The sequence below is a fragment of the Aquarana catesbeiana genome, linkage group LG13 (genome assembly GCF_042186555.1).
Source record: "Aquarana catesbeiana isolate 2022-GZ linkage group LG13, ASM4218655v1, whole genome shotgun sequence".
Taxonomy (NCBI): Eukaryota; Metazoa; Chordata; class Amphibia; order Anura; family Ranidae; genus Aquarana; species Aquarana catesbeiana.
The window spans coordinates 40,680,064-40,698,305 of NC_133336.1; the positions used below are offsets into that span (position 1 = coordinate 40,680,064).

Genomic DNA, 18,242 nt, shown 5'->3' on the forward strand with positions numbered 1-18,242 from the left:
ACCAATCAATATACGCTTATTGCAATTTTTTTTCCAAAAATCTGTAGAAGAATACATATCGGCCTAAACTTAGAAAAAAAATTTAAAAAAAACATATATTTATTATATTTATATAAAAGATATTTATTATAGCAAAGAGTAAAGAAGTGTTTTTTTTATTTTTTTCCAAACTTGTCGCTCTTCTTTTGTTTTATAGCGCAAAAAAAAAAACTGCAGAGATGATCAAATACCACCAAAATAAAGCTCTATTTGTGGGGGGGGGGGGGGGGAATATCATATGAGTATAGTGTTGCATGACCGCGCAATAGTCATTCAAAATGTTAGTGCTGAAAATTGGCCTGGGCAGGAAGGGTGTGAAAATGCCCTGTATTGAAGTGGTTAAACAATTATGTTTTTGTATAATTATGTGTATACACTTGTTTTAATGTCCACAATTTTTTTATTTATTTTTTAAACCAGCTAATGAAAACTCCTCCAAGACGGTTGGATCAGATGCTCCATATGTCATAAAAGTGGTAAGATTTTAGTAAAAACCTCCTTCTTCTTTTTTTTTTTTTTTATTTTTTTATTTTTTATTTTTTTGCGGTTTTTAGTGACAGGGGCTTGGAGGGGGAGACAGCTGGGCTTTTCCCATTCTAGGGGTTCCTAGCTCAGGCACCCTCACTCCCGTATTTTCCTTTGGCTCCTTCTCTATGGGAGGAGAAACTACCATATCCGCTTGTAATATTTTCTTTAATATTTGGCTGTCACTGAAGCCGTGGGACTCCAAAGGGGGGCAGATACATACCTGGAAGCCATAGTTCATGTCAGCAGAATTGTGAGGATGCCAACTCCACATTGCGATGAAATATATTTTTTTGTGAACTTTTCACTTTTATGATCTCCTTTTACATGGGTATCTAAAGGCGAAAATTAAAGGAAAAGTTCACCTCCTGCTTTTAGAATGGAACTTGTAACATATTCCCACTCCTGCAGCCTCTCCCCAATCCCCCTTCTAATTGTAACAGCAGGCCGGGGTTCTTCTCCCCGCATCCGCTGTCACAATTTGACAAGCATGCAGCTGTGCGGGGTTCCGCCCACATGGCCGCATCATTCATTCACAGAGTTTTGTGAATGAACTACCGAAATCCTTTGCAGCTGACAGCTTGTAGTTTCAATGAACTACCAGGCCACTGATGAGCACTCTATGTAGTTCAATGATGCTTCCTGTTGTTTAGTAACTATGATGTATGGGCAGACAGCTACAGTCTGCAGGAACCTGATATTGCTGCAGATCAGAAGTGCAAAGCTTTACAGACTCCTAATAACAAAAAAAGAAATGCTTTTTTTATTTTTTTTTAACTAGACTTACTAGCTGGAAGACCCTGCTAAGCTGTAATTTAGTAGAGAAGGGGGTGAACTAGATGGGGAAAAAAAATGAACCCTTGTTTTGGACACAAATTGAAATATGTTTTTAAATTGTAGGAACCGAGCGATAATGGGCCCCTATTCTCAGAGTTGAAATTCTACATGCGTGCTGCGAAGCCAGAAATGAGTAAGTCTAGCTCATTTGTTACATAAACCAGATGACTAGTAGTTATGTTTATAGCTTAGTTTTTGAGGGGTATTTAATTTGGACGTTCTAGGGTCTGCCCTTGACTAGAAGCTCTATGCATGACATGTTTTTGAATTTGCTTGGACACCTAACATATAGACTATGTTACTGTACACAGAACCTGCCTCTGCAGATGCCAGCTTGTACATTTTGTTTGTATGGTACGATAGAATATCAATTTAAAGAATTAGCTGCACCATCCAGAGCTTATTATATTGGACTGTAAACTCTGTTAGGCAGTGGCATGTTATAAATGAGCTCTCCTTACTTGATGTCATATTAGTGACATCCATGGTACAAGAGACTGCCTGTTTTAAAATGCTTAGTGGAAAAAGACAGCCACATACTTAAACGGATTTCATATTATAATGGAGCCTTAGAGATTGCTCTCTAGTTATAAAGAAACATTTAAAACCTTCCCCTGTGTTTCAGGTGACTGTTGGAGGCTTTCCAAATGTTACAAGGGACTGTTAAAGCCTGCTGCCATGTTTTGGGATACAAAGGCCCCGCTCCCATCCCGCCGCTCCCACTGTCATGCATTTTTCCTTCTGTTTTGTTTATGCTCTTTAACGTCCTTTTTAGTGTGTTTTTTCATGCACGTCCGTAGACTTCAATGGGCCATAAAAACGCAGGTAAATGCATATACTATTGGACATGCCTAATTTTTTTAGAACACAGCACGCAAATGTGAAAGACCTCCTTGGCATTTTCATGAAACATGCATTTCTATGGGCTGCAGAATACAAATCAGGTGTGAACCAGAGTTTTTAATGTTGCCATGTTAGAAACTATCCACATGTTTCAGGAGGATGCTAATGAGTTATTCATTCTTTATTGGAAAGTGCACAGGGAAGCTTTTCTTGGGTGGCTAAATCGCATATCGCCCCCCCCCCCCCCCCCCCCATAGAGTGCCAAATTAGCCCCCGTTCACACAGGTGCAACTTCAGGTGCGACTTACAATTCGCATCTAATGTCTTTCTATGGCACCGTCTTAATTGGAGCGATTTAAAAAATAGTTCTGCACTATTTTTGGCGATTTTTCATGCGCAACTTGCATTGACATTTGTGCTTGAAATCGTACAGATGTCGGCAAGCCCTAGGTGAAGTCGCACTGTCCTGCGACTTTGAAATCACTCTGAAGTAGCATGATTTCAAAGCTGCATTCAGTGTAAATGGGGGGCTTACAGTACCGACACATGACAGCCGCTGGCAGCGCCCTATTTTCTCCCAGCTTGACAACTGGACACAGATTCAATGTATATTCTGCATAATCCATAGCTCCCAACAAGAACTGGGCAACATGGCAACCTCAGTCACTTATCTATTCTGTCTCATACCTGTCAAAAACAAATTCCCAGCTCACTTACCAGCTAGACTGCAACAAAACCGAATTGATCCCGTCTAACAAGTCACCTTAAAAACAAGGAGTTTAGTCGCACACGTATGCAAACACATGAGTAAGCAGCAGTGGCCAAATCAAGGCACCCCGCTGTACTGCGGTCCTGACAACATCCCTTTGAGTCTCCCAAGTTGGAGGTCATATAGCAGTGGAGAGATTAAGGGCAAGTTTGCCTGGAAGGAGCCCACCACTCCTTAACCACTTCAGCCCCGGAAGGATTTACCCCCTTCCTGACCAGAGCACTTTTTACAATTCGGCACTGCGTCGCTTTAACTGCTAATTGCGCGGTCATGCAATGCTGTACCCAAACGAAATTTGCGTCCTTTTCTTCCCACAAATAGAGCTTTCTTTTGATGGTATTTGATCACCTCTGCCGTTTTTATTTTTTGCGCTATAAACGGAAAAAGACTGAAAATTTTGAAAAAAAATGATATTTTCTACTTTTTGTTATAAAAAAAATCCAATAAACTAAATTTTAGTCATACATTTAGGCCAAAATGTATTCGGCCACATGTCTTTGGTAAAAAAAATGTCAATAAGCGTATATTTATTGGTTTGCGCAAAAGTTATAGCGTCTACAAACTAGGGTACATTTTCTGGAATTTACACAGCTTTTAGTTTATGACTGCCTATGTCATTTCTTGAGGTGCTAAAATGGTAGGGCAGTACAAACCCCCTGCAAATGACCCCATTTTGGAAAGTAGACACCCCAAGGAAATTGCTGAGAGGCATGTTGAGCCCATTGAATATTTATTTTTTTTTTGTCCCAAGTGATTGAATAATGACAAAAAAAAAAAAATTACAAAAAGTTGTCACTAAATGATATTGCTCACATAGGCCATGGGCATATGTGGAATTGCACCCCAAAATACATTCAGCTGCTTCTCCTGAGTACGGGGATACCACATGTGTGGCACTTTTTGGGAGCCTAGCCGCGTACGGGGCCCCGAAAACCCAGCACCACCTTCAGGATTTCTAAGGGCATACATTTTTGATTTCACTCCTCACTACCTATCACAGTTTTGAAGGCCATAAAATGCCAAGATGGCACAACCCCCCCCCCCAAATGACCCCATTTTGGAAAGTAGACACCCCAAGCTATTTGCTGAGAGGCATGGTGAGTATTTTGCAGCTCTGATTTGTTTTTGAAAATGAAGAAAGACCAGAAAAAAAATTTTTTTTTTTTTCAATTTTCAAAACCTTGTGACAAAAAGTGAGGTCTGCAAAATACTCACTATACCTCTCAGCAAATAGCTTGGGGTGTCTACTTTCCAAAATGGGGTCATTTGGGGGGGTTTTGTGCCACCTGGGCTTTCCATGGCCTCCGAAACTGTGATAGGCAGTGAAGAGTGAAATCAAAAATTTACGGCCTTAGAAAGCCTGAAGGCGGTTCTTGGTTTTCGGGGTCCCGTACGCGGCTAGGCTCCCAAAAAGTCCCACACATGTGGTATCCCCATACTCAGGAGAAGCAACAGAATTTATTTTGGGGTGTAATTTCACATATTCCCATGGCATGTTTGAGCAATATAACATTTAGTGACAACTTTGTGCAAAAAAAAAAAAAAATTTGTCTCTTTCCCGCAACTTGTGTCACAATATAAAATATTCCATGGACTCGACATGCCTCTCAGCAAATAGCTTGGGGTGTCTACTTTCCAAAATGGGGTCATTTGGGGGGGGTTTGAACTGTCCTGGCATTTTATGCACAACATTTAGAAGCTTACGTCACACATCACCCACTCTTCTAACCACTTGAAGACAAAGCCCTTTCTGACACTTTTTGATTACATGAAAAAATTATTTTTTTTTGCAAGAAAATTACTTTGAACCCCCAAACATTATATATTATTTTAAAGCAAATGCCCTACAGATTAAAATAATGGGTGTTTCATTTTTTTTTTTCACACAGTAATTGCGCAGCGATTTTTCAAACGCATTTTTTGTGGAAAAAACACACTTTTTTAAATTTTAATGCACTAAAACACACTATATTGCCCAAATGTTTGATGAAATAAAAAAGATGATCTTAGGCCGAGTACATGGATACCAAACATGACATGCTTTACAATTGCGCACAAACGTGCAGTGGCAACAAAATTAATACATTTTTAAAAGCCTTTAAAAGCCTTTACAGGTTACCACTTTAGATTTACAGAGGAGGTCTACTGCTAAAATTACTGCCCTCGATCTGACCTTTGCGGTGATACCTCGCATGCATGGTGCAATTGCTGTTTACATTTGACGCCAGACCGACGCTTGCGTTCGCCTTAGCGCGAGAGCAGGGGGGACAGGGGTGCTTTTTTTTTTTTTTCTTTATTATTTTTTTGCTTTTTTATCTTATTTTTAAACTGTTCCTTTCATATTTTTTTTTTTTTTTTAATCATTTTTATTGTTCTCTCAGGGAATGTAAATATCCCCTATGATAGCAATAGGTAGTGACAGGTACTCTTTTTTTGAAAAAATTGGGGTCTATTAGACCCTAGATTTCTCCTCTGCCCTCAAAGCATCTGACCACACCAAGATCGGTGTGATAAAATGCTTTCCCAATTTCCCAATGGCGCTGTTTACATCCGGCGAAATCTAAGTCATAAAATGCTCGTAGCTTCCGGTTTCTTAGGCCATAGAGATGTTTGGAGCCACTCTGGTCTCTGATCAGCTCTATGGTCAGCTGGCTGAATCACCGGCTGCATTCTCAGGTTCCCTGTTGAGACAGGAGAGCCAGAGAAAAACACAGAAGACGGTGGGGGGGGGGGGGCATTCCCTCCCACTGCTTGTAAAAGCAGTCTAGAGGCTAATTAGCCGCTAGGATTGCTTTTACATGAAAGCCGACCGCTGGCTGAAAAGAATGATACCAAGATGATACCTAAACCTGCAGGCATCATTCTGGTATAACCACTCAAAGTCGTGAATGGCGTACCTGAAGACAAAAAAATGGTTAACAATAAAGCACAGTAAACGGTAAAGTATAAAAAATTGCATACCTGAAAAGCAAACATGATAAAACATAATAACAATAAAACATTGCAGAATAGAATACAGTAAAAAAGAGCAGAACACCAGAGAGAGAATAGAGAGAGAGAGAGAACAATAAAACGACAACTATTTTTTTTTTTACACTTTTTTTTTGTAACTGTAACTTTTATAACTGTAACCGGTTCCAGGTTCGGGTCTCTCAAAATGTGATGGCATCTTGGGAGACCCTGTGAAAGTGTGCCTAGTCTGTGGAATGCTGTACCCTACGCTAATACTCAACTAGTGAATGGTAGCGTTCAAAACATTCACCAATGCAAAGACCAGGATTATCAGGACAGGAGGGACAATAATAGCGGGTGTCACGCCTATATCCGCGTTTGCTGCAGACACATCTTTTTTGGGGGGGTTCGTTGGGTAGGGGTACTCGGGAGGACATATAAATGCCTCTCATGCAGCCGACTGCATTTGGTTGGGGATGTGAATGGGGGAAATACGGGCGCTGCAGAAGTGGTGGGTTCCCAATTAGGATTGGCGAATGCAGCAGGAAGGGCATTATGGGCACGACGGGCCTGTGTTTGTCTTCTTGGTGGCAGCGGGACACTACTTGTGCTTGCCACCTCACCAGCTTGAACTGCACTTATGGGACTCACCACGTCACCAAGTGTTACTGCAGTGCTGGTATGACTACGACCGGGGTGTACTAGGCCGCTGGCGCTTGCCAGTTCACCAAAACGCTACAAAAAAAAGTGACAGTGATCGATCGATACTGCACTTGGGTGGGCTGGGCCGGGCGGAGGGGCAAAACGCAGGTGCTAGCAGGTATCTGGGCTGATCCCACTAACACTGCGTTTTTGGGAACCCTAAACTGCTGGGGACGCTAGTATAGATCTGATCGGATCAGATATTGATCCGATCAGATACTATACCACTAAGGGAGCTGTACGGTGCGTGCGTGGGTGTTAGTGGTACTGGCGCTAATCTGACGCTGCTTGGGGCTGGTGCTTGCCAGTTCACCAAAATGCTACCAAAAAAACTGTTAGCGATCGCAGGGATCAGGCCTGACTCTGCGAACGCTGCAGTTATGCGTTTAGTGTTTTGTAAGTGACAGTGATCGATCGATACTGCACTTGGGTGGGCTGGGCGGAGGGGCAAAACGCAGGTGCTAGCAGGTATCTGGGCTGATCCCGCTAACACTGCGTTTTTGGGAACCCTAAACTGCTGGGGACGCTAGTATAGATCTGATCGGATCAGATATTGATGCGTTCAGATACTATACCACTAAGGGAGGTGTACGGTGCGTGTACGGTGCGTGCGTGGGTGTTCGCGGTACTGGCGCTAATCTGACGCTGCCTGGGGCGACACATATCACCGCCGGGCGATCAGGGGGCTAAACCTTTATTCGGTAATAAACGGCGGGTGCCCCGACACTATAAAAAATAAACAAACTAACCAGCGTCACCCGTAACAGTTATACGGTGATCAGTGGTGAAAGGGTTAACTAGGTGGCAATCAAGGGGTTAAAACATTTATTAGGTAGTATATGGGGGTCCCTGTCGCTATAAAACGCTGACAGCGAACCTAAATATTTACGTTCCTAACTAGCGTCACCAGCGACACTAATACAGCGATCAGAAAAATGATCGCTTAGCGACACTGGTGACAGGGGGTGATCAAGGGGTTAAAACTTTATTAGGGGGGGTTAGTGGGGTACCCTAGACCTACAGGGGGCTAATACTAACTGTCCTACCACACTAACTGTCACAAACTGACACTATGCAGTAATCAGGAAAAAAACAAAACAAAACAAAAAAACCTGCTTGGTGTCAGTTTGTGACGGGGGGGGGGGGGGGGATCGGGGGTGTTTAGTGTGCCTGGCATGTTCTACTGTGTTGTGTGTAGTGTTGGTGCACTTACATGTCTTCTCTCCTCGGTGCTGGAACGGAAACTGGCCAGCCGAGGAGAGATGACATCACATCCTCTGCCTCTGTGTACTATACAGAGGCAGGGGATGTTTCTTATTGGCTGGGAGCGATCGCGAGGGGGGGGCCACGATCGGATGGCCTCCCCCTCATCTCTGATCGCTCCTAGACAAATGCCGACCGCCGCTGGCACCGGGGGGGGTCCGATCGGACCCCCCGCCCGCGGGAAGGCAATCACGTACCAGGTACGTGATTTTGCCTGCCCGTGCCGCTCTGCTCACGTATATATGCGTGAGGCGGTCGGCAAGTGGTTAAAGGCACAGGGATGCATGAGACACCCAGCAAGGGTACAGTGGCAGCTGAAGGTATCCAGCGCTTCTCCACGCCATTCATTGGTAGTTGTCATTTTGTTTTTTACTGTCTCATACCTGCAATGCTTGTCTGGTAATCTATGTGGATAGTTCTGTGTTGTGAGGGCAGTGAGTGAAGATACTGCTGTAACTTTTTCTATTGATGTTTTTTTTTTTTTTTTTTTTTTTTTGAAGTTCAGCAATGGACCAACTCTCATAAACTGGACTACCTTGGTGTGCCCAGATACTGGGGCTCTGGACTTCATGAGAAAAGTGGAAACAGGTAACGAGTTCTCAAGCAAAGCCTTCTTCGTTATTTAAATTGCTGTTCAGGTTTACTGATGATTTGCATATTTTAAGAAGTTTTTATTTTCTTGGTAATTTTGAAAGCAAACTGAATATTTGAAGTCCCTGCTTTTTACGTCTTTATTCTGTGGAATGTTTTATTTTATAAGATGCATTCAGAAAATAACTTATTTCTGCTTCTTACTTGCAGTTACAGGTTCATGGTGATGGATCGATTTGGGAAGGATTTACAGAAGATTTATGAGGATACTGGGAAACAGTTCCCTCACAAGACTGTATTGCAGCTGGGGTTAAGACTGGTTAGTTTATTGCTTAAATATTACTGCAATTGTTGAGCCATTTTCACAGAAATGCACAAACCTTATTATCACAATTCCTTTAATTCCCACCTACAAAGTTTTAGATATTTCAGACTCTCCTGTCATCACTGCCTGGTATTTTATTTTCCAATGGCATCCACCCATCCCACCCCACCCCCCATCATAAATAAATATATTAAAAACAAAGTACCTGCAGATGGGCCCTACTATAGTCTCAAGACATGTGACCTTTTAGATTGCTGACTTCTGTTGGAAACCATGATTTGGCTGTCAGTTGGGGTTCCAGAAAAATTGCAGGTATGGGAAACTGTATAGAAATGGATGAGCACTAATAGAATTCATTTGTTTCTATGTTAAACATGAATTTGTATAGAAGCAATATACACTTACTGGCCACATTTTGTACATATATTCAATTGCTTGGTAACACATATTGCTAATCGGCCAATCACATGGCAGCAGCTCAATGTATTTAACTTGCTGAAGTTCAAACCAAGTATCAGAATGGGGAAGAAAGGGGATTTAAGTGACTTTGAACATGGAATGGTTGTTGGTGCCAGACGGGCTGGTCTGAGTATTTCAAAAACTGCTCATCTACTGGGATTTTCACGCACAACCATCTCTAGGGTTTACAGAGAATGGTCCGAGAAAAAGAAAATATCCTGTGATATTCCACAGTTGTGTGGGCAAAAAATGCCTTGGTATGCAGAATACCATCTCTGAACGCACAATACATCGAGCCTTGAAGCAGATGGGCTACAGCAGCAGGTGCCGCTCCTGTCGGCTGAGAACAGTAATCTGAGGCTCCAATTTGCACAGGCTCACAAAAATCAGAAGATTGGGAAAAACGTTGCTTGGTCTGATTTCAGCTGCGACATTCAGATGGTAGAGTCAGGATTTGGTGTAAACAACATGAAAGCATGGATCCATCCTGCCTTGTATCAACGGTTCAGGCTGGTGGTGGTGTAATGGTGTGGGGGATATGTTCTTGGCACACTTTGGGCCCCTTAGTACCAACTGAATATCTCAAAAGCAACGGCCTACCTGAGTGTTGTTGCTGACCATGTCCATCCCTTTATTCATACAGTGTACTCATCTTCTGATAGCTCCTTCCAGCAGGATAATACACCATTTGACAGCTCAAATCGTCTCAAAAACTGGTTTCTTGAACATGACAATGAGGTCCCTGTACTCCAATGGCCTCCACAGTCACCAGATCTCATCCAATAGAGCACCTTTGGGATGTGGTGGAACGGGAGATTCACATCATGGATGTGAAACAGACAAATCTGCAGCTACTGCATGATGCTATCATGTCGCTATGGGCCAAAATCTCTGAGGAATGTTTCCAACACCTTGTTGAATCTTTGCCATGAAGAATGAAGGCAGTTCTGAAGGCAAAAGGGGGTCCGATTGGGTACTAGCAAGGTGTACCTAATAATAAAGTGGCCAGTGAGTTTATATGATACCTAATAGTGTACCTCACTAATTTTATTTCTTGCCTGTGTCCTTAGTTTAATACCGTTTTGCACTTACAGCTGCCTAGACAAATCAATTCTATTTTATCTTTCATGTTTTGTAGATTGACATTCTGGAGTATATACATGAGCATGAATATGTACATGGAGATATCAAAGCTTCCAATCTTCTCCTTCATCACAAATATCCGAATCAGGTATGTAAAGACAACGGTTATGAAAAGTGTAGTGTCATTTTTCTGTAGTAGCATGATGTGTCACTTTCTGTTTTTAATGTTTTATGAATTAGGCCTGGTTCGCCCTTATGTGCTTTTTGGTGCTTTTGTAGAAATGCACTACTGTTCATTTAACATGGTTTCCAATGGGACACTTCCAATCTGTGCTTTTTTCAGCCACTGCGTTTTTTAGAAAGGGTCAGGGAAATTTTTTTTAACACAAATCTGTGCTTTTTTTGGTTCAAAAGACTTCACTGGAGATGCTGCAAAAAAGCATGTAGTTCGTTTTAGCTGTGATTTGCATTTTTTTTAACCTCTCGAACAACAAATTGGCCAAGAAATAGCGTCAAAACACAAATCACGGTAAAATCGTGTGTGCAAAAAGCCCTGCAGGAACGATCAAAAGCAAACTGCATAGGTGTGAAAATGAGTTGTAGCTTGAAAGTAGAAGACCCTTATCTCTTGCATCCAGCATTCTTTATCGGCAAGTCTCCATCACTGTTCTTGTAGTTGTGCCGCCACAATAAAATGGTAGAGGTTTGGCCACATGATGGTTCCACCATGGCCCAGATTGTGCACTACTCCTGCAGTGACAATGGTGCCTTTGCCCTTTCACATCTAGCGATTTGGGATCACAGACATCACCGTGATTCTGCCTGATTCCAAATCTCACTGCATTGCTGGCAAAACGCAGAACACGTGTTTGTGCAACATTGATTTTAAATGGCAGCAAAATGCATCGTTCGTACCTTTTGTCTCCCAAAAAAAAGCTCCTGCTCCATTTTTGGGCAAGAAGCTTCACGTGGTGCAGCTAGCCGTAATTCAGGTGCAATTAAAAATAACTGGCACACAAACGTGTGCTGTGTTTTGCCAGCATTGCAGTGAGATTTGGAATCCCAGGCAGAATCGTGGCGATTCCACCTGCAACCCCAAATTGCTAGATGTGAACGGGGCGCTAGAGGTTTATTTGTACAGTAAAAAAAAACCTCCCTTTGTCATTCCCATTCAGTGTTTTTATGGGTAATTCTCTTGGCAGTGTCATGTGACCAACATTACCACTTGAAACTTATTAACCATCCCACCTCTTATACACGTGAACTTTAATGGCATCCCAGTCTTAGTCTGAAGGGTTCAGTATTAAGTCGGCCCACCATTTACAGCTATAACAGCTTCAACTCTTCTGGGAAGGCTGTCCACAAGGTTTAGGAGTGTGTCTATGGGAATGTTTGACCATTTTTCTAGAAGCGCATTTGTGAGGTCAGGCACTGATGTTGGATGAGAAGGCCTGGCCCGCAGTCTCCACTCTAATTCATCCCAAAGGTATTCTATCGGATTGAAGTCAGGATTCTGTGCAGTCCAGTCAAGTTCTTCCACCCCAAACTCGCTCATCCATGTCTTTATGGACCTTGCTTTGTGCACTGGTGCTCAGTCATGTTGAAACAGGAAGGGGCCATCCCCAAACTGTTCCCACAAAGTTGGGAGTATGAAATTTTCGAAAATATCTTGGTATGCTGACGCCTTAACATTTCCCTTCACTGGAACTAAGGGACCAAGAACAACCCCACACCATAATCCCCCCCTCCACCAAATAATTTGGACCAGTGCACTAAGCAAGGTCCATAACAACATGGATGAGTGAGTTTGGGGTGAAGGAACCTGACTGACCTGCATGGAGTCCTGACCTAAACCCGATTAGAACACCTTTGGGATGAATTAGAGCAGAGACTGCGAGCCAGGCCTTCTCATCCAACATCAGTGCCTGACCTCACAAATGCTCTTCTGGAAGAATGGTCAAACATTCCCATAGACACACTCCTAAACCTTGTGTACAGAATTCCCAGAAGAGTTGAAGCTGTTATAGCTGCACAGGGTGGGCCAACTCAGTATTGAACCCTACGGACTAATGCCGCGTACACAGGACCGGACTTTACGGCATACTTGGTCCGTCGGACCAGAGTCCGTCGGACAATTCGATCGTGTGTGGGCTCCAGCGGACCTTTTTTCCCCAAAAGTTTGACGGACCTAGAAATTAAACATGTTTCAAATCTTTCCGACGGACTCGAGTCCGGTCGAAAAGTCCGCTCGTCTGTATGCTAATCCGACAGACAAGAACCAACGCTAGGGCTGCTATTGGCTACTGCCTATGAACTTCCTTGTTTTAGTCCGGTCGTACATCATCGCGTATAAATCCGTCGGACTTTGGTTGATCGTGTGTAGGAAAGTCCATCAAAGTCCTCCGGACCAAGTCTGCCGTAAAGTCCGCTCGTGTGTACGCGGCATTAGACTGGGATGCCATTAAAGTTCATGTGCGTGTAAAGGCAGGGGTCCCAATACTTTTGGGAATATGGTGTGTGCAATGTAATTTTATTTGTATGACTGAGGTTTTGATTGACGTAGTGTTGATTTATCTAGTGCCTTGACTTCAGCTTTCAGCTACAGTAACATTAAAAAAAAAGTATTTCTAGCATTATCACAAGCGTGTGGTGATTCTGCCATTAATGCCCGAGTGTTTACCTATGTGATATTATCACCGTATTGACAAAGCTTTTTCACTGAGGGCAAAAGACACACTTAGCTGTTAACATCACTTGAGGTTGTCACCTGCTACCAGCACGAGGAAAGTTTCACCCAGGTTCAGCTTTGCATCTGTCACGTTACAGGAGTGCTAGGTTCACGGAAATAAAAGCATTTTGTGTGTGTGGTGTAGCTTTTTTTTTTTTTTTTTTTAACACACATAAAAGCTCAGGTCCCTGATGATGACGGGCATGAGGCCAGATATCAGCACAGCAGGGGTCTACATATTAACGGTTCTTCAGCTGCAAGGAGAACGGCCTTTATATCCAGTGTGTTCAGCTGCTAGAAATCAAGAATGGCTTTGCAGAAAGTTCCTAGTTCTGTCATATTGCACTCAACATTTAATTTTTGTTCATCAAAAAAAAAAAAAAAAAAAGATCCTCTCCATTTGAGCTATATGCATTGTAAAGGTCCTGTATAAGAAGATGATTTTATTGGTCTAACCCCTCTGTTCTGATGTCATTGGGGTTTGCCTTACAGAGTTCAGTGGCTGCCATATTGCAAGGAAGTATATATGTGTATATACCTTTTTATATGTGTATGTATTGCACTTTTTAAAAAAATATTGTGGCTGAAAAGTGTTAAGCAAAAGTTTGTAGTCTAAAATTTAAAAAGATTTTATTTGTATAAAAAAGGTAGACCGAAAATGGAGTACTGTCCGTGATACTTTTTTTAATTGCACTAACATACAATTTTTCAGGACAAGCTTTCGGGGTATGTCACCCGAAAGCTTGTCCTGAAAAATTGTATGTTAGTGCAATTTAAAAAAGTATCGCGGACAGCACTCAATTTTCTCTGTCACAATTGCACTAATACGGCTACAATCAAATAAAGTATAAAAAAGGTAAAAAGCATATAGTGAGAAAAAAAAAAACTAGAAATTTGCTTGTGTTGCAATATCATAGATCATGTGGCCTATGCCATTGTGGGAATAGGAAAAGTCATTGTTGGGGCAGATTGGCTGTCTGAATGAAACAATCGTTCTACTAACCCGCTTTAGTAGCGACCATGTGACTAATGCTGTGACTTAGGTTACATGACTGCACAAATGAAGCACAAGTTTGGATGATTACAGGAGTAGTTATGTTTTTCAACACTTTTACTCACATCACTCTTGAGGCAAGACACAAATTGGTTTTGCAGTATAGTACTGCTGTAACTCTTAAAATTGCATGCAAGAATGACATCCCGTATAAAATTGTGAGACAGCAACATTTCGGTACCCTATACTTTCTGACAACATGACTGACGGAGGCAATCTGGCAGCTATGCAGCCATTGGATCACTTCCACACGCCCCAGTAAATGTTGCTTCTCCCCCTCTTGCTATTGACCCGGAAGTGACATGTAAAAGGTCACTTCCAGATCCTGGTGTCACTTTCGCTAGCCAGTATGGCCGGGGAAAAGGCTAATGGAGTGTGATCTGTGCTACATTAACTTCAGTGGCAGACAACTAAAACAGGTCTCTTAGACCCCTGATGTCTCACTAAAGAAAAGAGAACCTCCTATAAAAGCATCACATGGGGAATTTTTTCCCCTAAGGCCCCTTTCACACGATCGGACCGTTCAGGTCTGCCTGTCAGTTTTGACGGCGGACCTGAACGGGCGATCCATGTTAGCCTATGGAGCGTCGGATGTCAGCGGAGACGTGTCCGCTGACCTCCGACCCCGTCCGATCCGCTAAAAGCAGACGTATGGCTCTATGTCCAGATCCGTCGCTATCGGATCGGGTGAGATCTGACGAAAACGGACACGCTGTCCGTTTTCGTCCAATCCCTCCATAGGCGGCAGCGGCGCCTGACAAGCCCCTCCCCGCTCAGTGAGCAGAGAGGGACCTATCATCCGCCGGCTCAGCGGAGATCAACGGACAGATCTCCCGCTGAGCCGGCGGACCGAGGCAGGCTCCGTAGAAACAGAGCCCGCCTCGTGTGAAAGAGGCCTTAAGTTAATGGAAAAAAATTAAAGAATAACTACTTTTGGTGAGAAAAAAAAACATTCCCCTCTGGGTGATCTCTGTACATTGCCAGAATTTTAACAAACTTTGTTGCAGATTCCTACCTTTTTGTTCTGACAATCTGTTTAGCTGTATCCATGTGGGGAAGTGAGTCTAATGGGAGTGATTTCATTATTAATCAGCTGTGCACCTGCAGGACTATAATGAGAAAAGCTGCAGGGCCTGCATCCCTTTTAGCCGTCATTTCTATTGGAAGTATCTCACCAAAAATTGCATTTCTGTTGCAGGGGATGCCTGAAATCTGACTTGTATCTTAGTGCAGACTTCTGGGAAAATCAGTGAGCCAATCACACAAGCAGGAAATTATGTTTCTGGGGGGGGTGTTTTTTATACATTCTGTGTACAGAACACCTTCAGGTAGCCATATTACATTGCATTTTTAGAAAATTACAGAGCGGCTGATTGGAAAGGTAATTTTTAATAATCAATTACAATATAACTTTTGTTGCAATTATGTACGCTACATTATTTTTCTGCAATTTTTTTTCTCCACTTCAAACCTTGGCACTTAAAATCCTCCCCCTGAAACTTTTTGAGCCGCCCCCCCCCACCTGTAAGGGCTTTTAAAGCATCTCCTATGGAAAATATAGGGTACCAAAGTTTGTTGGCGTTTCACAGGGGCGTGCCATTTTAAGGTTTAGTATCTACTTACTCAGTGCAACCTCATCTTTTATGTGCTAACAAAAAATTGGGCAAAATATTGTGTTCATGTGCCCTAAAATGAACGTTTGTGTATTTTTTTTATACCAAAGTTTTGCATTTTATAAACTGTCGCGCTAATATCTTGTGACATAAATTTTAACTACCAATTTTTTTTATACTTTAGGGTGTCCGCTTCAGAAATGATATAATGTTTTGTGGGTTTTAAGTTATCTTTAGTAATCCAAGATGATTTTTAAACTTGTGCAGAAAATGCACAAAAACGACTCTGCCAGCAAAAGGTTTAACAGTGGCAATTTATTACTTTAGCAAGTTTGATAACATTTTTCTCGGTAAGCATTAATAAAAATTGTTCTATAGTATAGGACCTCTTTAAAGGCTTATCACACAGCCACAAGGAGGGTGTACGGTATGCCAGAATGTACAGAACCTGTGTAAAATTATCTCCGGGAGCCCCAGCTGCAATGTACAGTGGCCCAAAGAAAGCAATTGCAGGATGCGTATGTACGTGGGAATATGCTGGTACTTGCATAAAGCTGCACACCCACGTACAAACCTGTATTTCTATGGACAGCTCTGTGCAGCTGCTGATGCTCCTGGAGATGATCTTGCACAGGCCCTGTATACGCTTGCACGCTGTGCAACTGTGCACATGAGCCTTAAAGTGGTTGTAAAGGCAGATTTTTTTTTTTTTTTTTATTGCATTCTATGCATTAAGATAAAAAGCCATCTGTGTGCAGCAGCCCCCCCAATTGCTTACCTGACTTCCCTCCTCATTGGCTGAAACAGCAGCGTGGCGCCATTGGCTCCTCCTGCTACTGTCAATCAAAGTCAGTGAGCCAATGAGGAGAGAAAGGAGGCAGGGCCAGGCCGCAGCTGAATGGACACAGGGGGCTTTGGCTTGGGTGCCCCCATAGCAAGCTGCTTGTTGTGGGGGCACTCAACAGGGGGGTGTGGCCAGGAGCACCTAAGAGGGATCCGAGAAGGACAAGCGACAATCTACATAGCCCACACTACATAGAGATGGGCTAACAAACCGCTAGTCTACACCTGGGGACAATCTATCCTATCTCTCCTCCCTCAAAATGGCCTTCAAAAAGGAGGATCCAGGCTGCTGTGTGCAAAATCACTGCACAGAGCAGGTAAGTATAACATGTTTGTTATTTTTAACGGAGAAAAAGACACTTTAGCAAAATAGTAGGATAAATATTGTATTCGTATTCAGCCCTTGTGAAATTTGATGGTATATGGGCGAATCTTAATTAATTTGATTGACCTGAGGTTTTCCAATGCTTCTATCATCCAAATCAAACTTAGACATTTAAAAAAAGAAAAAACCCAGCTATCAGAATCTTCCAATAAAGATTACACTTCTCAAGTTGCCTGTAATGCCTACAAGCGTTTTTTTTTTTTTTTTTTTTTTTTAAGTATGCTGGGTTCCTCTCTCTGGTGTCAAATGTCACATAATCAAAACCATGCCTGATCTTTGTAGGTGTTCTTAGTGGATTATGGCCTTGCCTATAGATACAGCCCAGATGGTGTTCACAAGGAGTATAAAGAGGATCCTAGGAGGTGTCACAATGGCACAATAGAATTTACAAGTGTTGATGCTCACAAAGGAGTCAGTAAGTATGTTTTATGTACCCTTGATCTCTGGTATAACTGTAAAGTAAAACTGTGAACCAAAATGTAGGGGTGCTGCTCCTTGTCTGTCCAGGTCCCTTGACTCTCGCTAAAGGGTGCAGGCCGGGGGAGAGCTTGTCTCAGCTCAATGTGTAACATACAGGAAGGGAAGAACCCAAGTGCTGCACATCCAGCAAAGCCCAACAGTCCTTTCCTCCATGACTAAGCCCTGTGGATGGAGCAAAATGCATTGGGAGCATGGCCTCAGGCAGCTTTTACTAAACACTGTTGGGCTTTGCTGGATGTGTGGCACTTGGGATTTTTCTAACCTATACGTAAAACCTGTTCTGAAAGATGTTTGCACTGTTATTACTGATCTCATCCTGAAAATGCATCCATCGGGAGTACTCCAAACTGCTCAGCTGCATTTATTTTAAGAATGAATGGAACCATGTGAAGAAAAGGAGACCATTGTAAACACTCCTGACAATAGTTTAGTTTGTCCCAAACCACTTTTGCCTGACAGCTTTCCGGGCATGTAAATGCAGAGAATACTGTGAAGCCTTGCAAAATAAAATTTTATTTTATATATTGAATTCTTTCATTTTACATATTGCCTTCATTCAGTTGTAGGAACACAATATTTATTTTTCACTATACTGTTTTTTTTCTTGTTTAAAATTTTTAAAGCGTCTGTCACCAGAATAAGAAGGTAAAATAATTAACAGTCCAATAGGTAACAACTTTGGTCTTCACTCTCTTGAAGAGCTACACTGGCCAGATACTCGTCTCCAATGCTGTGTGCTGGTAGGTTCGCC

General features: G+C 42.5%; 1 protein-coding gene across 1 annotated transcript in view; it reads left to right on the forward strand.

Moving 5' to 3' along the window:
- The window catches only part of VRK1 (VRK serine/threonine kinase 1), a 66,224-nt gene that overhangs the window by 17,135 nt on the left and 30,847 nt on the right, over positions 1-18,242 (forward strand). The window contains exons 3-8 of the mRNA XM_073610319.1: positions 460-515; positions 1,465-1,534; positions 8,431-8,518; positions 8,732-8,840; positions 10,444-10,536; positions 17,294-17,426. Coding sequence (XP_073466420.1) covers positions 460-515; positions 1,465-1,534; positions 8,431-8,518; positions 8,732-8,840; positions 10,444-10,536; positions 17,294-17,426 — 549 coding nt within the window. The remainder of the gene's footprint in view (positions 1-459; positions 516-1,464; positions 1,535-8,430; positions 8,519-8,731; positions 8,841-10,443; positions 10,537-17,293; positions 17,427-18,242) is intronic.